The 27,634-nt window shown below is 46.8% G+C and overlaps 1 protein-coding gene across 3 annotated transcripts in view; it reads right to left on the bottom strand.

Annotated features, from left to right (window-relative positions):
- Window positions 1-27,634, bottom strand: part of SMOC1 (SPARC related modular calcium binding 1) — a 136,080-nt gene that overhangs the window by 28,653 nt on the left and 79,793 nt on the right. For 2 of the 3 annotated variants that reach the window (XM_037127255.2, XM_037127264.2), the window contains exons 4-7: window positions 23,641-23,740; window positions 21,461-21,508; window positions 7,836-7,925; window positions 5,838-5,918 (exon numbers count right to left, since the gene is read on the bottom strand). In XM_037127255.2, coding sequence (XP_036983150.1) covers window positions 5,838-5,918; window positions 7,836-7,925; window positions 21,461-21,508; window positions 23,641-23,740 — 319 coding nt within the window. The remainder of the gene's footprint in view (window positions 1-5,837; window positions 5,919-7,835; window positions 7,926-21,460; window positions 21,509-23,640; window positions 23,741-27,634) is intronic. The other variant, XM_037127270.2, reaches the window with a different exon arrangement.

Genomic DNA, 27,634 nt, shown 5'->3' with positions numbered 1-27,634 from the left:
TAAAATAATTCCCCCACAGTGGCGGAACTGCGCCCTCCCTTAGTCACACCACTGACCAGCGCTCAGCTACTTCCTGAGATGGGCCTTGTCCTTCTTCCGTGGGCCCCTTAGCACCATGTAGAGGATGTGACACATAATAGCTGTTGATGGGCCTGTGACCCTGAACAAGGCCCTTAATTAGTCTGAGCTCCTTTTCCTTATTTAAAATGATGCAGTGGTGATAGATGAGACCACTCTGGTGGCCCACGGTCTTCCAATTAGACAGTGTCAGGCGTGATCCCCACAGTGCAGGGGCCTCCAAGCATCAGAGAGGGCCTGACTGCAGGGCCAGGCTGCTGAGGGCCTTCAGGTTCTCCTTTGCTCCTTGGACTGCCCTTCATGCTCTTGCTGAGGGGCCCAGCCTGCGATGGCTCTGCGGTCCCTTCTGTAGGACAAAATTAACTCAGCCCATCCCACATGCCGGCGCTGGCTGAGAGCTCTTCTCCCAGGGCATCTGCAGTGGGCTCTGTCCACCAGGCTTGTGGCTGGGCTGAGCGTTACAGGTGAGGAGGGGTAAGGGGAAATGGCAAATCAACCAGCCTGCTTAAAGGATTTCTCTCTGAGGAACCTCAAATGGCCATGCATGGTGCACCACTGTGACCTCTCCTTCCCACACAGACAGAAACTGAGGAGTGAAAGAAAACAAGATAAATTCCACCAAAGATATTTCTTCTAGGATGGATTGTCTCAATATAGCCTACAAGCACCTTAAAAAAGAACTTTTCCCCCAAAGCATCACTGACTCACATCCCCTCAGATTTTAGAAAAGGCTCTGCCCCTACTGACTCACGCCATTGAGTGAGCCCAGATGACCCTTCCACCAAAGAGAAAATGAAATGCTTCACGGTGGTTTTGCAATGAGAAGTGGCAAGCTGTCTTCTTTCTAGTTTTTCCTCAGTAACTCGTTGACCTTGACTTGAAAAACTGTCTTTTAAGGACACGAGCTAGTAGATAAAAATTCAGGCCAGAAGGAAGCAGGGAGCAAAGGCCAAGGGAGAAGATGGGAGAGAGATTTTTTTTTAATTTGTCAAAATAAAGTACCATCACTTCACTCTTCATCCCCCCGAAACACTAATGCCACATGTGCGAGTGTGTTTATGAAATCTATACCCTGCCTACTTCCCAAGCCATTCTACAAATAAACATAGGATGAGGACCCTCAGATCAAAGCAGAGACCAGAACTGATTTCTAGCAAATTGGAAGGAATCAATTACAATACCTTGGCAGGCAGGACCTTTGACTTCCGTTTTTTATCAACAGAGGCCAAAAGAAAAACACAGGGACACATGGTTTTGCTATCAACCCTAAAAAGGGAACAAACTCACCTACAGGAAAAACAAAACCTTTGCCGGCTGAGTGTGTTCCAGGGGCTGGATTATACCCCCACAGCCCACACCACCTCACCTCTGTGTTCCAAGTAAACACGTTGGGGTCGAAGGCCCAAGGCAGCCAGAAAAGCTAGTTTTAAAATAAGGTAAAAATGGACGGGGGGCCAGGCTCTCTGGGGCTTCCAAACATGTTTATGGCTCTTCTCTGCAAAGAGCAAACTTAAGAAAGGCCTTTGTTGCCACAGAGAAAGCCGTACAGATGATCGCTCGTCCCCAGCTCTATTCTACTGACCGTTACTGACCGAAACACCTGCATAAGATAGATGGGCAGACCTCCAAAAGGCCAGTTATAGAACATCAAGGGTCTGTTTTTACATAGACATTGTAAATGCACACAAGTCCAGACCCATCCTCGGCTGCTAACGTTAGTGGATTACTCATTCTTCCTCCCAGTCACACCATGTGTGAAGCTCCAGGTGGCTGTGGGGTATTTGCTTATGGCTACCTCTGGTTTCCCTGAGAGCTGTTTATTTTTCCAGGCCTCAGGTCATTACATCACTCCGCGGTTTCTGGGCAGGCTGAGAGTACTGGTTTGGGGGTAGGGGAATCAGCCAGGAGGTGTCGTTGCCTCAGTGACCCCCAAGCCCAATCATAGCAGTGGTTCTCCAGGCAGGCACTTCCTGGCTGAAGGATAAACGATCCAAATGCAGTCAAAGGGGCCCAAAGCAGGCCCGGAGGAGCTGTGCTCTTAATACAGGCAGAATAGGGCAGGATGCCGCAGACAGCTGTGCTCTGCCATGGGTGGGGAGTTAGGCAAACACACTAACGTACGAAGAGAGAGGGGGGCCATTTTTCAGGCAGAACATATAAGAAATGCATTTCTACCTGCATCCCCATTGATGGCTGTGTCTATGGATAGTCACCAAAAGCTGCTGCACAGTTTTGCTGGGCAAAGAGGCAGCAAGGAAAGACATGGTCTCTCTCGATTTAACCCAGAGGGCTAGCTTTCAAGGCCTTCTTGAGGTCCCAGAGTAGATCATTAAAGAAGTTAACTAGAAAAGATGGAGATAAAGGAGAGAACGAGTTGGAGAAGGAGAAAGAGAAATTAAATGACACCACCTGAGGCTGCAGGAGTCAGCCCCTGGGTCTGGGACCAGGGGAAGAGGCCCCTGTGCCTTAAGGGGATTTTGGTACTGCTTTAGGGAAGGGTTCTGGCTCGCAGGACCATGCTTCCTGAGAGAGAGTACTTTCCCAGAGAAGAGAACAGACTTTGTCATACAAAAGGAGAGGGAGAAGAAAGAAAAGACTTACAAATCACAGCCAAAGGCCAGTGTCCACGAATAGTAAAATTAGAAGCAGTGGGATATCGGATGAAGAATGAGGTGAAGCCTAGTTTTTGTCATTTCTTTAATCTCTCCACTCTCTTCTATAAAATGTAAGTGACTTTTAAATATTGTTTAAATTCTAGCTATATTAAGAAATCCCTTGGTAGCTAACCCCTGACACAAAAAAACTCAGCAAGAGTTCATACTGTCTCAAAAGCAGAACAGAGTCTCTGGCTGACACTCACGCATGGAAGATGCCCACTATGAAGTTCTAGGTGTTAGGCGGCCAGGTACGTGGGCTTCCTAAAGAACTCCTGGTCTATAATCAGAGAAAAGTCCAATGAGGCAAACCTGCCAACGCTGAACCTACCAAGTACTCAAAAGGCAACAGTGACCATGGTGAACACATGACAAAGCCTTAAAAACAAGGACCAAAACCTCCAGGAGCAGCGAAGGAGACAGGATCAGCCTGCAGGCATCCGTGTCATGTTGTTGCAAAACTTCAGCTGCCCAGTGGAACCTCTCCAACGTCAACAGTCCCCAAGCCAGAAAACAAACCTGGCGTCACTGGGTCTGAGTGTGAAAGAAGGACGTTTGGGACGTGAAAGAAGGACGTTTGGGACGTAAAAGAAACTGAGATGGCCTCTCTGCCTCTGAGACAGAGAGTGAGAAGAAGAGCTCTCACCAGGTCGGCTCTGAGTCCCAGAATTTCTCGACAAACTCTACTGGGAAACTGTCTCAGAGGCTGGACCCAGAAGCTCTGGTCCATGCCAGAGCCGGCTGCCCAGACACGAGCTATCCTTAAAGTGTATCTGACTTCTCCTCAGACCAAGGGCAATCATTGGAAAAGTGGTTAGCACTATACATAAAAATACTTCATCAAGAGTAGCTATAGCTTTGATATCTCTCCCAACACTCTGTGCTTTACACTAACCTCACAGACAGAACTGAGGCCAACCCGGCAAAATGAAACATGGCTGGGTCACTCTAACAAAAGAAGGTGCTTATACCTTCCCAGAAGTCATTTCTCAGTGTGACCTCATACTCATCCAACTGGAAACTATACAGCAGTAGGAATGGAAAGCAGAACTGAGTGGAAGCAACAGAGTCAGCTAACGGGATACTGCCACGGTACCATGTGCAGAGGCTGCAACTCAGAAAGACCAGCACTCTGTCCCCAAGGATCTGTGGTTTTCTCCAGCCCCACCAATTGACAGCTGTGACTCAGGACAAGTTAGTGCCTCTCCTGTGCCACTGACTCTTCGTCTGTAAGATGGGGACAGTAAAGCTCAGAGGAGGTGGTACATGTGGAGTTCTACAGGACCTGACTTGGATGAGCTGTGATGGCAGCCATGATTCTGATTTTACCAAGGATGATGATTTCTCCTCCTCCATCCTTCCCCAGGGCTAGAGTCTAGAGTGGACAGATGGCTAGTGAAGCCCTTGTCCTCACCGAGTTTCTAATCCAGGAAGAAAAATTTACCACTTGTGAATAAAAATGAAGCCGGAAGCAATTGCTAAATGTCACATGAGTGTTCCAGGCAAGAGGTGCTGTACAATTTCAGAGACAGCGCACCTCCATATTGACCACTTAGTCACAGAAGTAAACCTTGTATTGGGCTTTGCAGATCTGCAGGAGGCTCAGGGGCTGGGGAGACCACTTGCAGATGTCACTTCCAGGCACCACAAGCACCAAAACCATTTCTCTTTGACTTATGATATTTGCCTGGGGGAAGTGGAGAAGATTAAGTATTGTAGAAGCTGCCTAATAGATGCTTTTGCCTCAGGTGACAATTACAAATTCTCTCCTGATTGAACAATTCTCACTACAGGCATCATTGTTAATCTCCCCATTTTTTCCTACCAATAATGATGATAATAACAAATACATGTACTTAAAATTCATCATGTGCTTACTATTTATCACTTAGTCAGGCATCAGTTAAGTATTATACAGACATGAACTCAATTAACCTTTAACCATAGTCCTTTGAGAGAGTGATCATGATCCCAGATGAGAACTAAGGCTCAGGGGGATTATTTGACTTGGCTGGGTCACTCACTAAGCATTGGAGCCAAAAAGTGAACCCAGATTTCACCGATTCCAAAGCCTGGGCTTTAACCACAGCTCCATTTTATCAAAGAATCTGATGCAGGGGAGTTCACATGGTCTCCTTCCCATGCACCACTCCACACCTCCTCCAATTTTCATCAAACAGGGAACCAGACATGTGCTGAGGTACTGGCCCACCCAAATAACAGAGGTATCAACCGATGCTTCACAGGTTCACCTTATAGTCTAACTCACTCCATGCATGGTAGTCCTCACACTACCTACCACTTTTGGGACAGAGCTAAAGGGCCAAGGACAACACACCTGTGAATTACTGGCCATGTTAAACTCTGTCTGCCACTTGAAAGGGGTGTACCGTTTGTTTCTAATCCTTGCTATCCACAAGGGAAAGATGATGTGGCTGAATTCAACTACTAGGCACAAATTATGCTTGGTCACATTTCTCACAATAAAGCCTTAGGCAGAAAGAAGAACAATTTCTCCCTAATAGAGCTATAGGTTGAGTCTATTAATACATTTTCTGTTGGCGAACATCTGGTCTTTATTGATGGTAAGTAAATTGTATTGACTTTGGTCTTCACTGATGGTAAATGAACTCTCCCAATCTAACCATTCTTCAAAAATTATCACCTTTCTACAAGGGGTTCAGCCAGTACCAAAACCTGACCACTTACAAGATCCTCAAAAGATCTGACTAGAAAAGGTGACATTGAGCATCTATTTAGAACCTTAAAAACACATATAACCATGGCTCTTGAGGGTTGAAGACCAACTGTTCTATGTGCAACCACCCTTACAAATATAGAGTTTCAGTTAAAACTACTAAAATAGACCCCAAAGGTTTTTTTTTTAGCTGAAAGTGTCAACTACTCATGAAAGATGATCCCTAAAAGAATAATTCAAGACAACTAAGTTGGAAGGGATTAACTCATTTAATCTCATTCTACAGCTATAGAAACTGGAGACCAGACAGGTTTAAAAACTTGTACAAGCCCACACTGTACGTAGTCAGGGGGTAACCATGGGCGACCATGATCAGGTAAGTCCATAATCCAAGGCAGGTTACTTACCTGAATTTCTTACATTGGTGTTGTTCAGTTTGGAGTCCTTGATTACCAAGTGCTTAATCCATAGAGTGGGAGCTGTGATTTCTGGAAAAAGAGAGAGAGTGGGAATATAATGTCAGCACAGAGAGCACATACGTTGGAGTGTAACCCTCACACTCTTTAATGGCTTTTTAAAAGCCTGAGGCATCGAGGCTTGACTATCTGCCTCGTCGCCACTTGGCCCCCAAACCTCTCCCTCCCTCGCAATGGAAGGTCCTCTCCCTATCAGTTTATAGGAGCTAAGCAGGGTCTCTGATTCTGGGAGGGAGAGTGGTCAGAGTCCAGAAGCACTGAGCCACTCCATCCAGGAATAAAAATATTATCCCAGGAGGTGAGGAACATGGGCCAAGCCAAGTCTCTCTCAGCTGCTTCCCTGGAAGAATTTAAAGGGGATGAATCAACAAACGAATGCCAAACAAACCACAAAGACCATTTTGGAGGAAACAGTTGGGCCACAACAGATTTTAGGTGCTGAGACTTGGCTGCATGTGGGAAAGAGAATAAGGCCTCTGATGTGCGCTTCAATGCTCTCCCCAACGGTTTCTCATTGACCAGAGGCCGACCTCCACTCAAAGAGCACTGGGGTGCTCCTAGGCCCCCCAAAGCTTGGATCCCCCAGTGGACAGGTGGTATGGGAATCCAGGATGAGCCCAAACATACTGTAGAGTGACGAGATCTTCAGTGGGGGTGTTGGGGAGGTCTCCTAAGCTAGTGTGGTCTCCATTCCCCACCTAACTCCTTTCCCCACCAAGTATCCCAGACTTTCCAAAGACAAAGGACCTTTGTGGATCACAGAAGCATGTGGACTTCTAGGCATGAGCACACTATGTCCCACTAAATGATCAGTTACAAAGGAAAGCTCACATTTCAATTTCTCTACATACAGCTGAGACTGTGCTAGGGACTGTCTGGCTACAGTACCAAATAGTGGCATGATTTCTTTTTATCCCTTTGTGTCACTGTCTAGTCTCATGATCAGCTGGATACCCTTGGCTAAAAGCTGCTGAAAAGGTGTTATATATTACAATAAGGCCTGAACCTGGTTTTCAGACTTGGCACTGTGCCAAGTTTCCTGCTCCTCCTCATGGGAGCCTGGAGTACTTAGCAAAGCACCCTGAAGAACACAGGCCCTGAGCACCTCAAACTCAAACTGAGGCCAGCCTTCTGTACCCCAAACTTCTCCTGAACATTCCTGATCCCCCAGGGGTATCCAGTCTCTATTTTGCCACCAGCCACCCCTACTTCTCCTCACCTAGAATGCCTCCTTTCCCAGATGTCTTAACTCAACTCTCAAGGTCCCTATGACTTACCCAAACCAGTTCCACTAACCTGTCTCTTTCCTGCTACTCTCCTTACTACCCCTGCCCATCCCCACAATATCCGTGCCCCCTACAACCAGTGCCAGTCCCCCTGCCAGGAATGCCCTAATTCTCCCTCCTGAGACGATGGCGATCTCTTTCTTCCATCAATTTCTACAACAATAACAACTGTGACCATATAATTTTACACATAAAGCTCTCCAGGGGTTGCTGCTGTCTTTAGAGTAAGGGCTTTATCTTGTCTATTTCTCCATTGTCCTCCAGAGGCCTAGCCCATAAGCCAGGCACAGAGCAGCCCCGTCTACGTGCTGGCTCCTTTACCGGAGGGACGATGCCAGCCTGACCGTCTCTCTCGGCCGTGGCTCCTGAGCCCAGGCCGTGTTATTGCTGGACGGCCGCAGCCCGGCAGGAAGCCTGGCAAGGACAGAGGGCCTTTCCAGAAGTGGAGAGTATACCAGTTCCTGGGAGGGTTTGCATTTTTTAAAAGGTTAAAACAACCCAGCTTAAACTGGAAGAAATTAAAATTTAAAAGGAGAAAATAATACTAATAAAGCTTAAATAAACATCCGAAGGAAAGTCCTACCTCTCCCAAATCTGAACCCCGGGCGGGGGAGAGTGAGTCGGAAGGGACACCAGAGCTTACCGTCCCCGTCGAACACCGGCTGCGTCTCCATCGTGGGTGTCGGCTTAGATCCGTCATCTGAGTTGAGGGTTAAAAAGAAGCGAAAAGAGACTACCATTATTGAGGTAAATACTATCTACTCTCCAGCACTGTTGAATGGTTTGGGTTTGCACATGGCCCGGCCAAGTCCCAATGAAGAGACCGAGGAGGAAGAAGAGAAAGAGGAAGAGAACGAGAAGGAAGAGAGAGCCACAGAGAGACACCAGCAGGAAGACAAACCCAGGTGTGTGCTTGCCCGCTCAAGGGAGGGACAGAGGGTCTGAGGCTGTGATGGCTTTGGAGGACCCTTCCCCACGGATCTGAGTTCCTTGGTCCTCCCCACAGGAAAGCTGGGATGCTGTCTTCCCCAGCAGCCCTGAATCTGGGCCACGCGTGATGAGGACATCACACACTGTAGCATGGAATTCTGCTGTCCCCAGTTTCCTCCTGCCCTCTTGTGAACAGTAACAGCCCAGTACCTTTCAGGGGTCCTCATTAAAGAGCTTAAGGAAAACAAGAGACTGTGGTGCTATTCCCTCCCAGACTTCCAGCTACCCCTCCATGGGGAAGTCAGTCAGTAATGCTGTGTATGGTGTCAGGTGGGAAGTAGGCTGATCAGAGCAATCACTTTGCAAGTTATATCAATGTCTACACACTATGTTCTAAATCCAGAACAGATATAATGTTGCATGTCAACTGTAATGGAAAAATTAAAATGAGTAAATAAACAAAAATTAAAAAGCAGAGAAGGCAGGAAGGACCATTCTCTCTCCAGCATGCTGAACCAAAGAGATTGGGTACCCTGGGACACCGTGTGTACCCCACTTCCCTGTGAGAGGGGAGGGCACACGACATGAGAGGGGACCTAGGAGACTGCACCCTGGGTTTGCCTTCAAAATCTAACACGGATGACAGATACAGGGCGTTCGTGGTCCTAACAAAGCACTAATACTCCTCGTCCTTGTGGCACCGGCAGCTCCCTCTGCACCGCAAGAACCTCGGCAGGTCAGGAGTGAGTGTGTGCTCTCTTCACCTTCCAGGACTCAGTTACTTTCATCAAAGTAAAACTTTAGTTTACAGCAGTCTTTTTCTACTTTATTTTCATTATTGCCTACCTAAGAAGCATTTTCAGACATTTTTCTCCTAATCTCCATTTTTCTTCCCAATAAGACAGATACCCTTTATGTATCCTGTGTGTACTGTGTGTATATCTGTGCTTTATATGTAACCAGGGCATGCTTCCCACCCCTACAACTGATGTTTGCCTCCTTGGTGAAAGCTGGGAGCAGGTAGCTCTGCCCCCAGCGGGAAGGCACAGTTTAAAGAATTCTCAGTTTCCTCCTTCAGTGTGGGGAGAGAAGGAGGGCCCTGTTGTCTCAGACATTTTTAGGATTCCACCATCTCTCTCTTCCCAAGACCTCCAGCAGTCTTTTAGAACTGAACACTTTAATCTCCAAGTATCAGCTATTTATGGAGAATGCAAGTTCTCAGACATTCTGTGCAAAGCCAGTCAGATCATCAATAATAACAACCGTGCACCACTTGGAGCTCCCAGAACCTTTGGCTGACTTCCCTGCGTCTTCTTGAGAGAGCAAAAAAGAACGTGGCGTCCTGATCCCTTTCTGACACCAACACCCAACCCTTGAGCTCTTAAGATGGGAGAGCTCTGTGGATGCTAACCCTTGCTGGAGGCTGAGGTCAGCACACTGACAGTCGTGTGACACCTGACCCTGCTAATATTTTCTGACATCAAGACCAAACTCCCACAGGGGCCAAGGCGATCCTGAACTACTGGACAATCATCCCAAGGGATAAGATGTAGCAGGAAGAGAAGAGTAACTAACCATGCTGGATACCTTATTTGCCTCAAAGTGGAGTCTGGAATAGACACCTTTGACGCCAAACTGGGTAGGTTTGGTCTGGAAGTCACTGAGGGAAGATAAACATGGAGCAGAGCCACACAATGTCATTTTCTAATAGCATCACTTTCCTTGACCTCTTTCCATTGAATTCAAGGAGCCACTGAATGAAGTCTTTTGGCAGCTGCAATACCCATTTGGTTGCTCCTGTTGGATGCAGAGTTTGGGGTCTAAGCAGCCCAGCACCGTGTGCTCAGCCCCTCTGCACAGCGTGGAGGGGAGTCTTAAGGGTGATGAAGGGAAAGTGAGAAATCAGGCATTGCCAGAGGGACAACCCTGGGTGAGAACCCAAGTGGAAAATGGCTTATGTAAGATTTTAATATTCAATTAAAATTGAAAATTAAATTCAATCTTATTCCAAGAGCTGTTTCTCTCTGGAGGAAGACAACAGAACACATTCTGTTTGTTCCTCCCATCATCCAGATGAGTGCCTGGAACTGTGCATCTGGTCCAGCAGTCGGAAATACCGTCTGCTGCTGGGGGAGAGGAAAAAGGGCTTCCGGCCCCTCCCCCCTGGGAAGTTATGCATGTGTGCAGGTTGAGGACCTCCTCCATTGCTCAGATGCAGGCTCAGCGCCCACAGAGCATGAAGCCGCATGCAGGGAGGGAACCCAACCTTCCGGTAGGGTAGGGTCACTGAGGGTGAACAGATACAGCTGTGCTGCCACAGGGAGGCCCTAGATGGAAACCTTTATGAAGTGAGAAAAGACAAGGTACCCTGCTGCCAGGAGAGCCACCTGTGAAATCCAGCATGCCCAAAGGATGGGAAGCCAAGCCAAAGCCAACAGGACCCTCTGACCATCATCTCCGGGCACCTGGGCACCTGGCTTCCAACCCGGCAAACAAGCGCTCCCTTCGCCAAATAGGTCCAAGACCTGGGTCCAAGGTCCACATCAGTTCCGCCTCCTGGCAAGCATTAGGGCAACACCAGGCCCCACACTGGGCACCGGGGAGAGAGAAAAGCTTCCACATGTGCTTTTGGCCTCCCAGTCTCCAACGGGGTCACACTCCAGATCCAGGCATTACATGCAATAAGTTGGTAACCTGATCTCCTCACTTTTCTCCTCTGGGAGAAGTGTGGCTGCCCCCGCCCAGCCTCAGGACACTGTGTAGGAGAAAAAGACTTTAAAGGCCTTTCAAAGGAGGTATAATAATAGTACTAAAACATCTTTTCCTCCAGGTTACTTTCAAAATTGGATTTGCAAAATCTAAATTATACCAAAGTCTTTGAGTTAAAAAATAAAGTGATCTTACAACTCAATAAGAGGATGAACAACCTCATTTTAAAACGGGAAAAACATTTTAACAGACCTTTCACCAAAGAAGGGTACTAAATATAATACATGAAAAGATGCTCCAAGTCATTAGCTATTAGAACACAAATTAGAACCACACTGAGATGCCACGACACACCTACTAGAATGGCTAAAATTTTTTCAATTGACGATACTGACTGTTGGTGTGGATGTGGAGAACTGAAACTCATGTTCATTGCTGCTGGGAAGGTAACCACCTTGAAAAAGAGTGGCTTACTTTAAAAACTTAAACATAAACATATCGTTCAACCCAGAAATTCCACTCCTGAGAATCATTCAAAAAAAAAAAAAAAACCAAACATATCCACCTAAAGGCATGTTTAGAAATCTTCACAGCAGCGTATTTCCAGCCTCAAACTGGTGACAAATGTTTGTTGACTGGTTAATAGATAAACAGATTGTGATATCTCCATATAAAGAAATATTATTCAGTAGTTAGGAGGGATGAATTATTAATACATGTGGCAATGTATATGGAACTCAAAAACATTATACTAAATGAAAGCAGCCGATGGCAAATACTATACATTGTATGAGTCCATGTCCATGAAATGCCTAGTGAAGATAAATTTACAGAGACAACACAGATCCGTGGTTGCCTGGGCCTGGGGGTGGGGGTGTGAGTGGGGTTTACCTCTAAATGGGTACAAGGTTTCTTTTGGGGGGTGAAGGAATTGCTCACTGGTAGTGGTTGCACAGCCCCAGAAATGTACTGAACTCACTGAATCGTACACTGACAGTGAGTACTGGTGAATTTACGGTATGTTAGTACACTTCTACAAAGCTATTAAAACAAAAGGGGAGGGAGAGTCAAAGTCATGGCAGAGAAATCACCAGGGAGCAGCTGCTGGACAATCTGAGCGATTCTTGATTTGGGGGGAGACTTTTCCATGTATTTTAAAGAAAAATATATCTGAACCTCATTCACATACATGCATATGATAATTTGATGCTTGACATTCATGCTTGATTCTTTCGGACCTCAACTAGCAAGACTTTATTTCTCTTTCACGTACCTACCACCACACGCTTCTAGTCTAGGCCAAAGTGAAGTGGATAAAACATTGAAAAAAAGCCAATTCGAAGTTTTCACTTTTCTTCTAGGGAGAAAAAAATAAATTTGGAAACATTAAAGAAATAAATAAGGCACACTTGAAAGAATTTCTGAAGAATGATGTCAAGATCAACAACAACAACAACATTACCACATTTGGCAGCAGTGTCTGGCAGGTGGGTTTGCTCATCTATTCTCACCACCGTGCAGGGCAGAGGAAGTCACCAGGCCGGCAAAAAGAGACTAAGTCTCAGTAAGGCAGTGATTGGCTCAAGGCCCCAGAGGCAGTGAGCCCCCTTGGAAACTGCCTAGGCCCAGAGTCATGGAGTATGGCCTTCCAGTGTTCCCCACCCCCAACTCGCCTCCTTGCAGGTGCAGCCCCAGAAAGCTGCAGCCCCCACACAGGCTCTGGGAGCCTGTACAGACAGCGGGTTTGTGTGACAGCACAATTCCTTGCCCTGCAAGAAGGCCTGGCCCACGCACAGACAGCTGGAAGTCACTTCGACCCCCGATGACACCGTTCAAAGCCTCCTCTGTTTGGCTTTTTGATTTCTGATTGACGTTCGCTGGCGAGTGGAGATAAATGCCGGGCTGAAGACAATGTCGATCCGCTCTGACTATTCTCAGAAAAAGACTTTTCAGAATAACAAACAAAACAAAACAAAACCCAAAAACATTGGTGTGCTTTAGGGACTGAATAGAGCCCAAGAGGTCCAGGGAAGCAGGGACGGGGCTTTCAAGGGTCTGGCAAGTCCATTGAGGAGTTAATTGTTTGGGTGTACAATGAGTTTATTCTGACCACATACAAAGAGCTTTCTCTTCCAGGTCCTTCAAAAGCAAATGTGTCAAAGGGGCCAGAGGAGGAATCCTTATTAATGGCATCTCTTGGGGTCTCAAGACTGAGGAGTCTTGGAGAACGAGGGAAAAAGGAAACCACCACCCCCATCCTGAGATTTGGAAGGTCTCTCAATGATCCCAAGTCCCCTTCAATTCTGGGCTCTGCCCAGACCGTGGCCACCACTGACCACTCTCACTTACGTTCTTTCAGGCCTCCGTCAGCCATCTTTCCAAAAGACATGAAGATAAACTTTAGCATGGTGTGGTAGGAGTGTGGTAGGTTCTTGCTTTTGAAGGGGCCACATTTATGCCAAAGCCACCATCCCCCTCAACATGTGACTCTGGGATCCACTGTGGGAGCCAAGATCACTTATTCTGAGCATCATAAAGAGACAGCTGTGCCTATTTGTAAAAGTCCCTTAAAAATCTGGCCCGAATCACACCGGGAGAGCAATGGAATGTTAGCCAACCTTGGCATTTCCTGAGATGCACGTCCCATGACCAGCGAGGCTCAGAAATGTACTGCAAGCTGTCCTGATTCTGAGCCTTGAGAGGAGATGCTATCTTTGCACTTTGGGTTCTTTCCAGAGCAAAAGATCAATGTTTTACATTCCGTCTGCCCACCTGCACACTCCCTCACCCCAAAAGTGAAAACAAGCTCAAAACTGTCTTTCTGCAAGCAGTGTCCACATCCTAAAGTTTTACATTTCCATGAATAAGAGCAAAAACATATGGCTGATGAAAAGGGTAGATGAGAAGTGAAAGAGAAGAGGGAGAAAGAGAGAGGAGGTGGAGGAGGAAGAGGAGGGAGAGGAAGACAGGAGAAGCTGGGTTCACACAGAAGACTTCACTAATTTTTTTAACTTATTTTGAAACACTTATATATTCACAGGAAGTTGCAAAAATAACACAGGGAGGTCCCATGTATCCTTCACCCAGTTTCCCCCACTGATAACATCTTTATCATTAAGGTGATAATATGAGTAACTTATAATTATATAGTTAGTATCATCATAGTTCAATAGCAAAATCAGGAAATTGATACTGGTATAATTCACAGATCTTACTCACATTCCACCAGCTTTACATGCACTCATTTGAGAGTGTGTGTGTGTGTAGTTATATGCAGTTTTACTCGTGTGTAGATTCATGGGACCACCACCACCACCAAGATTCAGAACTGCTCCATCACAAGGGTCTCCGCTGCACTACCCATCGGATCCCACTTCCCCTCCTCCCCTTCATCCCTCCCCCTGCCAACCACTAACTCCATCACTATCATTTTGTCATTTCTAGAATGTTACATAAATGGCATCATGCAGTATAGGATCTTTTGAGATTTGCCTTTTCTCACTTGGCATGATATCCTTGAGATCCATCCTCACTGTTGCACATGTCCACAGTCTGTTGCTTTTTGCTGCTGAGTAGTTTCCATGGTGTGGATGCAACACAGTTTGCTTCTCCCCTTGAAGTACATTTGGGCTATTTCCATCTTTGGCGCTTGCAGATAAAGGTGCTGTGATGAGCTGTGTACAGGCTTCCATGTGGATATGAGTTTTCATTTTTTTGGAATAAATGCTCAGGAGCGCAATTGCTAGATTATATGGTAAGTGTATGTTTAGATGTTCGGTTTTTAAAGAAGCTTCCAAAGTATTCATCAGAGTGGCTGCATCATTTTACATTCCTTACCAACAATGTGTGAAAGACTGAGTTTGTCCACATCCTCACCAGCATTTGGTATTGTTCCTATGTTTTTTTAAATTTTAGCTCTTCTAATAGATGTGTAGTGATACCTTATTATAGTCTTAGCTTGCATTTCTTTATGGCTAATGATGTTGAACATCTTTTTGTGTGTTTATTTGCCTTCTACTTATGTGCTTTGGCAAAATGTCCAGTCACATATGTTGTCCATTTTTAAATTGAATTGTTTTTTAACTATTGAGTTTTTGAGAATTCTCTATATGTTCTAGATATAAGTCCTATGTCAGATATATGGTTTGTAAGTATTTTCTCCCAGTCTGCAGGTGGGTTTTTGTTGTTGTTGTTGTTCTCTTAACAGGATCTTTCACAGAGCAAGTTTTTAATGTTGATTAAGCCCAACAATTGATCAAAACTTTAAAATTTTTGGATCACGTGTTTGGTGTTCTAAGACAACAAAGCTCTAGGTTCACCTCGCTACAGATTCTGAAGATTTTGTCCTATTTTTTTTCCTAAAACTTTCAATAGCTTTACTCTTTACATTGAAGTCCAAGATTCATTTTGAATTATTTTTTGCATAAGGTGTGAGGGTCCTGGGGCTTTTATTTTTGCCTATAGATGCCCGATTGTTACAACACCATTTATTGAAAGTAGTGTCCTTCCCCCACTGAATTGCTTTTGCACCTTTGCCCAAAAACAGTGTCCCATACTTGTGTAGTAAGTAGGCCCATTTCTGGGTGTTCTATTCTGTTCCATTGATCTGTATGTCTGTCCTTAGGCCAGTAACACACTGTCTTGGTTACTGCAGCATCATAATCTTAAAATCAAACAGAGTATTATGATTTGAACCATGTGACATTCTGAAACAGACAAAATTATGGAGATAATAAAAAGATCAGTGGTCAAGGCATAATGGAGGGAGTGGGAAGGCATGAATAGATGGAACACAGAATTTTTAGGACAACAAAAATACTTTGTATGATACTGTGAGGGTAGATACATGTCATTATGCATTTGTTCATTCCCACAGAACAAACACCAAGAGTGAACCCAATGTAAACTAGGGGCTTGGGGTGACAACGATGTGTCCATGCAGGTTCATTGGTTGTAACAAAGGCAGCACTCTGGCGAGATTTTAGTGGGGAGGCTACAAATGTGGTGAGGCCAGAGGTTCAGGGGAAACCTATGTGCCTTCCTCCTAATTTTGCTGTGAACCTAAAACTGCTCTAAACAAGTAAGTCTTTAAAAAAAGAAAGAGAAAATGGAACAATCATTTAAAAGGGGGAAGGTCACAGTATTTGTTCTGAAGGACAAAGGGAAGCACCCACTAAAAATTTATAAAGGGTCATAAAAGAAAAAAATGTTAAAATAATGTTGTTTAAAAAATATACAGAGTGATAGTTCTTGCTTTATTTTTCTTTTAAATATTTGTTCTAGCTGCTCTAGTTTTGTTACTTTTTCATATAAATTTTAGAACAAGCAGCCCTTGAATCTCACAGCTGGTTTTCACCAGGCACGGAACTGGGGCAATAGGGCCCAAGAGCGATAACTCCTCAGCCTTTACCAGCAGAGCTGCTTGGTGCTTGGAGCTGGAGACAGGGCATCGGCGGTGCTCCTGAGGCCTTCCCCACAGCCCGTAATCCCTGCATCCCTCCAGGCTCCTGTGCTGCACCTGGAACTGAACTCACGAGTCAAGTGGCCTGACAAGCTCTGAACTGTCTCACCTGGACTTCAGGGGCCCCATAAAGGTACAAGGCAGAGGGACCAAGAACTTGCCAGTGGGCCCTGCTCAGCTTGGCAGGCAGCCTCTGGCAAAAGTTTTTCCTTAGAGGCTCCGGCCCTGAGAGCTACCAATGAGGGCTGTTTGGAGGATCCACCTGCCCTCTGTCTCCTGCAGAAGTGACAGCTTCCTAGTGTCTAGAAGCCCATGCTCTCTTGGGAGGCTTTCCCTGTACCTGAAGGTAACTTCTATAAGAAGATACTGAGCTATTAGAAAGTGAGCTCTACAAGGTGAGGCCAGGGGTATTACCAGTTTACTTGTCACAGGATTCTCGGTGACTCTAATGAGCCTGGCTCTCAGTAAGTTCTCAGTAAGTATTTGCTGAATTAAAGAATAAAAGAACCAAATAAAACATCACTGGTTACCAATAACACTAGGGATACATAAGAAGCTATGACTTAGGAGGCTCTTCCAGATCACTATACTCCATTTTTTTCTCTAGTTCTTGGAAATGGGAATATGGTCGGGATTCAAACTCTTAATTTCATATCTTCCATGCATAAGCTTCCTTTTGGAGACTCCAGAATAGGGGCTAAGTTGAAGGGCAGGGGGTTGAGTAGGTGGAGCCAAGCTGGGGGAGAACTGAACTGTGGGAAGGAGGGAGCATGCATGAGCGCTTATGCACACTTGTACCAACCCCTTCTTCAACTAATCTCTGCAAAGCTGGCACACGGATATGCCAGGCTTGGTCAGGGTGGCTCAGAGCACCAGAGAGCAGCAGCAAAATGTACGCAGGGAGGAAAGAGCTGCCTCTCATGGGCTTGGAGCTGCTTGGGCACAGCTCTGTTCAGCAGGCCCACTTCCTCTGGGGTGCCTGCCATCCATCACCCTTGCCCTAAGCACACCCCTCAGCCCCACTGAGGGTGCTGCCCAGTCCATCACTTGAGTGACAAGATTTGCAAGTTGGTACCAATCTGCAGACCAGCCTCCATGAGAATTTCTGAAGATAGAGACAAAGAGAGGGAAATGACTGTGACTCACTCTTTACCTAGAGCACATACTATGGAACAGCCAGGGAATGATAAAAACAAAACCACATTTTCTGCAAAGTAAAAGTGGGTCGGGTTTTGGAAATTCAGCCCCTTTCCAAGACTGGCTTGACAAACACAGAAGCCCATGCAAAAAATGCATGCAAAGTCTGCCAATGTTTTTAATTTTTCACCTCACTTTCCTTAAATGGCTAACTCCCAGACTTCTTACAAGTAGGAAAAGGGCAACCCACAGAAAACTCCTGATGGCCCCAAGCTTTCACTTGTCATTTATAGAAGCAGCACCCCAGAATCTCTAAAATCCTGGGCACTCAGAAGAAAACAACTCCCAGACAACTGCCAGTAATCGTTTTATAAATGTTCTCCTCTTATTTTTTCATGTAATCATTTTCACCATGCCACCCCCCCACACCCCATCACCCTGCTGGAAGCTGAGAACTTCCCTCTGGTACCTTACAAGTAATGAAGACCAGGACCAGTCCTGCCTGTGTTCAGTTAACCTGAAAGCTCCTCAAATCACACACATTCATTATCATCAAGACCCCCCAAAAAGGCACCACGGGAAAAACCACAAGTCCTGGTCAGCCAGGCAAAGCCACTCGGGATAAATTCATGGTCTCCAAAGACATTTGCTTCTCAGCCATTCTTCAGACTCCTTCAGTTGAAACCAAAAATTCACCTCTACTGCAACTTCTGCAGCCTTCAGCTGGCTTAGTGGCAGCAGATCATCAAAGCTTAAGGGGCTGCTCGGGGCCCGTTCCCCTGCTCTGACATTCCTCTGGAGCCTCAATAAAATACATGTGGATGCACATGTGTCCCCCACCCTCCAAACACACGCAGACCCTTTCCATTGCTTCTCAAGGGCGAGGACCAATGGAGCAGAAGGGGAGGGGTGGCCAGGATGGGAGCACCCCAGATCAATGGATATTTGAAACTCAAACACATGGCCAGGACCCACACTGCATGTGTTAATTACCACACATGTGCCTGTAAAGGGGTTCGTGAAACACAAGGGGCCCAAAGATCAGAGCGAGGGAAGGACATTCCAAGGGATTAAATAAATAGTCTGAAGTTCTGACCCTCTCCCTCACAGCAGCACGTGCATCTGGGTAAGATAACAGCACCTCCCTCCCTCCTGACCCCCCTTCTCCCCTCAGGCCCCACACCTGTGGACCCAGGAGCCTCAACAACCCAGGCCACCCTGTCCCAGCCAGCCGGCTGTGACCAGCTACAGCCTGGCCTCTCTCCCTCCACCCTTCCTCCCGCTATCTCTCCGGGCCTCCTTGCCCTGCCTCCTCTTGCTCTGCCTTTCTCCTCTCCTTTGGAGCACTGACTCCTGGCTGGCAACCAGACTCTCCATCATTGCACAATACGCCTTTTCATTCCCTCCAGGCAGAGAGAACCGATCCCTCCAGCCTCCTCAGAGGAGCAAACGCAACAGAGTGGAGAAAGAATAGGCTGGGTCTGCTCCTCCCCCCACCCCACCACTCACGCACCCAGCCCTCCAGCCTCACCTCCTTTCCAGCTGTACCCCTTACCCTGCTCGAGGGCCAGGCCTAGCATTTGTCTGTGGCCGGCCTCAGGGCTGTGAGCTCCAGCTCTCTGGAGATGCCTTCTAGGAGACCCCACGTGTGGGCACAAGCTCAGACAAGGGGCCTTTGTGTCTTCCCACCTGCTGCCCTCTGGAGCACATTCCATTCTTAAGTGGCAGCTGAAAGAGGGACCTCAGCGGGCCAACACAGGATATTACGAATGCCCTCTCGCACCCTGTCCCCATTCAAAACTCAGCTTCCTGGACAGGTGTGGCTTCAGGTGGCCCTTCCTCCAGGTGGCCCGAAACTGCTTTTCACTGCACTGCCCATGGCAGACAAAGAGAAGAGGGCCAGCACTTATACTGATCCTCCAAAGCAGAAGGAAAGTGAGCCCACTGACAGAAGTCAATTCTCCGGGGGTGAGTGAGCCCTAGCATCCCTCTCTGCACCGCCCCCCCACCTCCCAAGGCCTTTTCACTAGAGAGGAAGCCTCAGAAGAACCATCTGAGAGGGAGGAATTCATCTTGAGTAGGAGAGCAAAGAACTGAAAATTGATGGTAACTTATCTCCGAGATGAGACTTCAGACTCTACCCCCTGTTCCCTGCACCATCCCTGGAGGAATCAGGTCCCCTGTCCTCTTCCAGGTGATTCCACGAGGCCTCGCCATGACATGTGTCTGATTCTTATTGTTATTCTCAGGGCGCAAAGCCACATCAACCTGAAGAGTACTCCTTTGTGCAGTTGAAGAACCCAAACCCAAACCCATGGGCGGCCTTTCCTGGGATGGGCGCTTTATTCAGCATCATATGCTCTCAGTTCCCTTCCATGGGGAAAATCTGGGCAGTCAGTTCTGCATGATTGCCAATTAATTTTTTTCTACCACCAGTACCTTATGCCCAGAAATAAAGGCCATGATGTGAAGACTCCAGTTGCAATAAGCACAATGGAAGGCAGCTTTGTTTTTCAACCCAAATAAATTGTAGACACACGCCATTCACAGTGTGGATGACTTCAGGCCTTTGCAGAAAGAAACAAACACGTGCCTCTTTCATTAAAAGGAAGCCGCCAACACTTGTGGCTGTCTCCTCTGTCCTGGGAAAGGCCTGGAGAGGCATTTGTTTTGTCTCACCCACTTACTCGTTCCTGCTCACAGGAAGGAGAACAGCCCATCTCGTCTGCTGGCCCCTCTTTTTTAGTGGGTGATGGTGTTACCATACTCCGCTTCCACATCTTCTTGGAGCACCTGCCTTTAGGGGCAGCAGGTTCTCTGGACACTCATCGCTTGCATTCAGGAAGGGTGACCTTGCCACTCGCCTTGGTCTCCCTGTGACAGTGTGTGTACCTCACTCTGATCCTCTGCAGATCCAACTATCATGTGGGCTCTTACGAGCAAGAAGTTCCCAAGGCCCAAAGTCAAGTGGGAAACCTCAGACTCCGCCAAGGTCCCTGTCTGGGTCTTACCTGAGTGCTCAAAATGGGGGTTCTGGACTGCTTTCTCATGCAATTAAATTGATAGTTGTTTTCTACGCGACTACAGCTCTCTCTGTGCATGTCGCTTAGAGGTGAGTAGTAGTGAATCTTAGTGTCTGCCACACAGGAATTATGGTCAGCACGCTGCTGGCCCACGAAAGAGCACTCAGACAAATGCCTTAATCAGGGTATATATAATCTGTAGAGCCTAGTAGGACATGAAAATAAAAGGCATTTTGTTCAAAAAGCAGGGAAAAGTGTCACTAAAGACACTAAAAATAAAGTTTTATTCTCTCTTCCATAGTGTCTCTCTTGACTTGTGGCAGTGTTTTGGATTTGCTATTTACTGTTATTCTAGGCAAAGAAAACCCCCAGCATGCATCACAAAAGCTGTGTGTACATGGGAGCCAACGTCAGAGGCAGGTGGGGGCATTGCACACATTTCTTCTGCTCGCACACATATTTCACTGTCCTGTTGACTTAATGTACTTAAAAAACAGGTTCAAAGACAAAATAATTAAGAATTTCATCACTACAACTGCAAAGGTTGCAAGCACATGACACCAGCCTAGTCTTAGTAAAGAGAATCTGGATGAGCTGGAATAATTATTAAGGAGAAGCCATGAGAGGAAAAATGCTCAGACAGGTTTCCAAAATAAGAGAGTCAAGGCAGACCTGAGCATGCCTACTTCCATTATCCTTCTTGGTTTAGTGCTGGCTACACTGGTAAGCTGATGGACTGAACTTCCTAGGCGCCAAGATTCTCAGCGTCCCTGCCAGCTCTGTGCCCTACACTCACTCGCCTCCCTCAGAAATTCTGGGAGCTTGGTCCCCACCACTGATGAGCCTTACTTACCTCCAGTGCTTCTGGGAGGAAACACAGAATAAGAACAGATTTTCTCTGCCGGGCACTTTTAGCTTTCACCCCAGCTCCTTCCATCTTGTCCAAGAATTCTTGCTAGGACTGGCCTTAGAAGCAAACATGTAGATAAAGCATAAAACTCTACTCACCTTTCCTTCCTGAGTTACCCTGGCTCAAGGGCTTGTCGGTGACTGAACCTTGAGTGAGACGGGAAACAAAAACACAGACATTCAGAATGCATCGTGGTTGGTTCCTTTCACAGAGCTGGCAAAGTTTGATGTTATGAGCATATGGTTATGTATATGCATAGTATACACATCTAGGGACGTTATATACAAAGTTAGTACATACACACGTGTTGAGTGGGGTTTGTTTAATGTCAATGTCACTGATATCACAGCATTGTGGAGATGAACCATAATTTCCATGTTCCCTGGCAATAGTCTTAACCAGACTTCTACAAACTTCCACATCCATATAACTCCCTCATTGAACATTCCAGTAACTGCCCCTCGCCTCCACTCCCCATCTCCCCCATCTCCCCCACTCTCACCAGCTTCATGTTCTGAGCCATATTCACTCAGCGGGGCCAACTGAAAAGAAACCCCCTCTTGCTGCAAATGCAGTGATTGACATCCCTTGCTGGTTAGGGCAGGAAATCGGCGATTTTCCATGTGCAGTAAGTAGAAAATTGTTGGCCCAATTGTCTTGAATGGGCCAAACTAGTCTGAGGCATGGAAACAATTTTCTAGATGCAGCGGGCTGCTCCTCAAGGAGGGGGTGGTAGGTGTGTCTGGCCTAACACTTTGCCCTGCATATGCTAGGGTGCCGTGCGCGCCCATCCTGCAGGCCTGACGCACCTGTCTCTCCAGGAAGCCCACACAGGCAGGGCACAGCCAGTTCGTCCACAGGAAGACCCGCCAACAGAAGAAAAAAAAAACCCATTTTTCCCAGTGTACGCCATACCTCTTTGCCATAGGCTGATTTTATGAGAATTCAATTATCTTACCCTGCATGGCTTGTTTCTAGTGCATTTGTTTGCTTTAAATGAAACTTTCCAGGTCATCTGCAAGGAGGGCCCATTCCCTCCCCTCCCTTCAACATCCCCAATTAAGGTTTCCAGTTTCCATGTAAACCACAAATAAAGTAAACTTTCCTTTTTAGCCTGCAAATCCTGGTTTCCTAATGTAGATAGGCACTGCCCCTCCCACGTCCTTCTCCCTTTAATATAGCAGGGCCAGTGGAAAAATGAATACATCTTGTGAAAAAGGAAAAACGTTAGGATAGCAGGACTACTAGCCTTCGGAATTTCCCATAGGTTTTAGATCAATGTTTTACACTTTGCTTGTACTTGAAAATGAAAAATTAGTAAATAAATGAAACCTCACTCACACAGACATAGAGAAATATGAAGCAGCCGACAGTGGGATGAGGTGTGTTTAGCGAGGGCTGAACCGCATGGTGGATTCAGGGAGTGACTCTCAAGTCCCTTCCAATATTAATTTAAGTGGGAAGTGTGGGGCTTGTGCAAATCCACAGTTCTCAGTGCCATGAAGTTGACCTGAGGGCAAAATTTCTCTGTGCTTATAAAACTGGACATAGGAAAGGCTTAATTTTTGCCGGGGGCTGACCTAGACGGTTGCTGTGAGCTGTGGTCCCCTAACCTGTCTGATCATCAGAACACCCGCGGAGCTTCATGAACCTGTGGGCTCCAGGTCTCACTCCAGGCCTACTGGGTCAAAATCTGCAAGGAGGGGCGACAACACCTGGGTTCTTTCAAATTCCCCGGGCACCGCTGATGACAGCCAGAGTTGAGGGCCACTGTGAGGGAAATTCTCTGCTACTCCACAGTACATCGCTCAGGGATGGCAAGTATATGGCACACAGGCCACCACTCTCCCCTTCTGTGCTCGTGACAGACATCATTCATCAATCATCACAGCCTTTGATGTTTGATTAACTCCCATGTAGCCTTGATGCCACCTCGATACAGTGCTCCCAGGGCCACCAGTAACCAGAGTGTTCAAGCTAAAAACATAGATGCCATCTCTAATATATGCCATGCTCTAAGGGTTACAGCTGGCACTTGGGGAAGAGAGCCTTAAACCCAGTAAATACTAAAGACTAATAAATACACGCACACCGGCATACACTGCCCCTATCGCCCTGCTGACTGCAGAGCAAGTGCGTGTTTAAGAGGGACCCTCCCTCACTAGGGGGATGGTTCAGGTTTACCACCAATCTTTCAAAAACTTCTCTACAAGAGGCAGAAGACAGCCAAGGGTCTCTCTCCAACCCTTTCCTTCCTTCCCGCCCCTCTCTGCAGTACCTGAACATATAGGAGTTTTATTCTGCACGGAAGAGCCACTGATGGGCTTCCCATCCGGGGTGACGCACCAGCAGTACCCTGTGTAAGTGTGGCACTGCACCTGCACAGAGAAGTCAAAGCAGGGAAAGAACTGTAAGTCTCGGGTCATAATATCAGCAGTCAGCTCCCACCCCTTCGAAAGCATCCCTGGTATGTTATGTTTTCTGCATGACTCCCATGCGAAACCACAGAAATGTATCCGTTGCTTTCTTATGACTTTTGACTTCAAATACCTTATACTTAGATATATCCAATATGTGTTTCCTGTGATAGTTCTCACTGACACTGACACATTTCCCCCCTAAGCACACTCCCATCCAACTGCAAAAAATTCTGATTGGTAAACTAACTGGGCAAGTACCAGTTAGAATGTCACCATTGTAGGTTGATATGACCCTTCTTTAATAGGCAGAGACAAGAGCTAAGCTTTTCTTCTTTTCCCAGCGTTTCCCAGCATCCATTCACCTGCCTGCCTATTGCTCAGGTGGTCCTCCTGAGACAAGAGCACATGTGTTGGGATTAAGATAAGAACAAGGTTACTCGTGCCTGCAGGTTCTAGGTGCCCCTCTGCACCACTGTGCAACCTTGTTCAAGCCTCCATGACTGGGCCCACCCTGTCTGGGAACAGTAAATGAAAACGAGTCTTTGCTTCACTTCAGGTAACTCTTCCTTCTTTGCAATTGCTGCCACTCTATCCACCTCCTCCCACCCCGCCATCTTCTTCCCAGCACTTTCTACAGAGCTCCTAAACACAAATCAGGGCATCGCTCCCCTGCTTGAAACCCTGAGTGATTTGCTAGACTCAGGATGGAGATGAAACTTATGATCCTGCAGGACCTCGAGCACCGTGCAAATTTGTTCATTGCACAGCACTCGGGCCCTCCCTGATCTGCCCCTACCTGCTCCCCCAGCCTCATTGTACACTAGGTCTCCACACATACTCTCCATTCCAGCCACAGTGAACCCTTTGAAGCTTGCAAGCACATCCAGGTTTCTCATGGTCCTACAGTTTGCTCCAACTACTCAATCCATCTGGAATAACGCTCCACCGCCCGTGGCAGCCCCCTCCTAATCCCTTCAGATTCCCACCCTCTTGGCGATACACCTTCTCTGCACAGTGGCCCTGGCTTCCCCCCTCCCCTCCCTCCCTCCCTCCTCTGGTCCCCCACATATGCTGGTTTCCCAAATTCAGAGCCCTTATCACAAAGAGCTATGGCCGCTCCTCTATCTAGTCTGTTTCCCCCTAGAATGTGATCTCCCAGAGGCAAGGGACAACATAGAGATTATTTCTGTATTCTAAGCATCTAGCATAATGCCTGACTTTTACTGTAAGCATTTGATGAGTTGAATAAATGTATAAATTATCATATTTTCTCAATCTTGGTCTCCATCAAGTCTACAATCGTAACATGCATTTAAACAGCCCCAGCACATCAAATGTAGACCTCATTGACAAGACGTGTGCCAGTTTGCAGAGATATTAAAGTGTGAGGAAGTGTGCCTGTTGGGACCAAAGACATGTTGAAATGGAGGATAGTCAATAATAGCAAACAACCTGAGCGCTGAGGTCTCCGAGAGGCCAGAGGTAAAAGAAAGATCTGAGGGCCTGGGTTCCGCCCAGAAGTTATCAGTGAGGAAGGCTTCTATGTTTGTGCGGATCCCAAACTAGTTGTTTCCCCGTGGACCTAACCCCCGAATCGGGACGAGAACAAGGTGGAGGGCATCCTGTTCCTACCAGTATGATTCTGTGTGTAAAAGAGGCATTTACATCTCCTGTCCACGCAAGGAAATAATACTCAATGCCTTTTACCCCAACGCCACATTCCACTCCCACTTCATGTCCTAGGGACACTCCCCTGGCCAGGGTCACTGCCCCAGATGCTCACACAAGGTCAGCGCAACCTTCTGAGGAGGCACAATGGTGGAACAGAAGGAAACCCAGAGAGATCTGAGTTTGAATCCTGGTCCCGCCAGTTACAGACTTACCTCTGTGAGCCCCATCTATAAAATGGGGGTAATGAGGCCAAGCCTGGAATGCTCTGAATAGGTAAACAAACAGTGTGAGTCCAGTGCCGGGCAGGGGTGATGGCTGGATGCAGGGTGGCTGTGGCCATCATTGCTCTCCTCTGTGTCAGAAATACCTGGCAAGCCAGCCTGCTCCCATGCCATTGCTCCCCTAGTAATCTCCCAAAGCTTGGGTGGGAAACGCTGCTGGAATCTTGGATTATACCCCTTCAGACTCTGTCAGCCCTGCAGGGGAGAGTTCCTAGAGATGATTTCTTGCCACTGACAGAATTTTAATAGGGCTTGGCTGGCTGCTTTCTCCTCCTTGGCCAATAATCACCTCAAGGGAAACCTGTCCCTGGGGCTGGGCAGCCACACTGACTCACTCCCAGGCCCCTTGGCTCCCATGGTCAAGGCCAGCCTCCCTCTCCTTGAGGATGGTACTGTCCAAGCCCTGCACCCAAGCCAGTGCCTTTGGCCCAGTGCTGCCTGTTACATACAGCTGGGCACTGTGGTCAAGCAGGCCGAAAAGAACTGCTGGATGGAAAGCTCCCTCCTCCCAGGAATGCAGAGCCCCCTCTGAGGCTAGTGGGGACAGAACTAAATGCATGACTAAGAGCTTAAGCTCAAAGCTTTGTTTCCAGGAATATAATCTGACCTCTGGGCTCCGCAGGGCCCAAGGGCCACGTGCTCACTGAGTATGTCCATTGTATCCCTGAGGACACCCGGACACTACCTCCTAGCCCCTAGCCAGGCCCACAGGCCCAAACACAGACCCTTTCTCCCTAGGGCCCTCGGCATTTCCCTTGGACCAGGCTCCAAGGAATAGACTCCAGATTACAAAATCTTCAGGCTGGGAGCTGCTTCCAAGTCCTAGAAAACTGGAACCAAATGAGAAATCGTTGCCTCAGGGGACTGGAGCACACAGAACTGGGCACACCTGCCCCAGGTGTGCTGCAGGGGAGGGGCAGCAGACTGCAGGAGGTACAGGGGTCACCCAGAAAAGTCACTTTCCTTCGTTGAAAGAGCCCCAAGTGAATCAACCCACAGTTTCCAATCAAAAGGGTGTTTGTAAATTGTCTCAGGGAGTTTTCAAGATGTTTTCTTGAAGAAAAAGAAGTGACATGAAGACGGAAAGCAGTGTCCATAAAGTCAGACTGCAGCCCTCCATCCTTCGCAAACCTTTCCACCACCTAACCCCTGACTCTCTAACCCTTTGCAGCCTCGAACAGCTTCTCAGTTGAACCGAGTCTCAGACTGCCCAAGTCTATTTGAAAAGGGGAGATAATAATACCTACCTACCTCGCTCCATTGTTGATAGAATTAAATTAGATAATGAAAATAAAGCACTTAGTTCACACAGTTAAGCACCCAGTTAAGCTACACTATATATCATTGTGTTATTTTTAAGCAATCTATCTATGCACCCAAAAAGGGCACAGCCAGGTTCTCTGATGGGAACCAAAGACCATCCTATTCTGACCAGCCACAGAGGAGGGGGCAGTGCGAAATCAGTAAAGAGTCTGAAAAAGTTTTCATGCAGGAAGGGAAGGTGGTTATACAGCAACAGTGTCATTGCACTCAGAGGAGAGAAGTAAGGCTTCCAGCGGAAAAATGATCAGGATATCAATTCTATAGAATTGGTAGTGTACACACGTATCAGGGTGTAAATTCCACCTAGGTTAGCCTCCTTCTCTGAAAACTTAATTATTCTTTTGAATTAATAAATCAGTTATTTATTCTTTGTTCTACCTTCCCCATCCCCAGCCACAAATTAATCAACTTTTGGATTACCATATTTTGCTGTATATAATGTACACCCACATTCTTGGCTCAAACTTTCAGGAAAAAAATCTTTCGTTTTAATTTTTTAATTCCTTTATTTATTTATTTATTTATTTATTTATTTATTTATTTATATTTAGAAACAAAATTGATTATCATATTCTAG

This window comes from Artibeus jamaicensis, unplaced genomic scaffold (genome assembly GCF_021234435.1).
Source record: "Artibeus jamaicensis isolate MK-2021 breed Jamaican fruit bat unplaced genomic scaffold, CSHL_Jam_final contig_851, whole genome shotgun sequence".
Lineage (NCBI taxonomy): Eukaryota > Metazoa > Chordata > Mammalia > Chiroptera > Phyllostomidae > Artibeus > Artibeus jamaicensis.
Note: the sequence above shows the minus strand (reverse complement) of the source record. Positions and strands in the feature narration are given on the sequence as shown.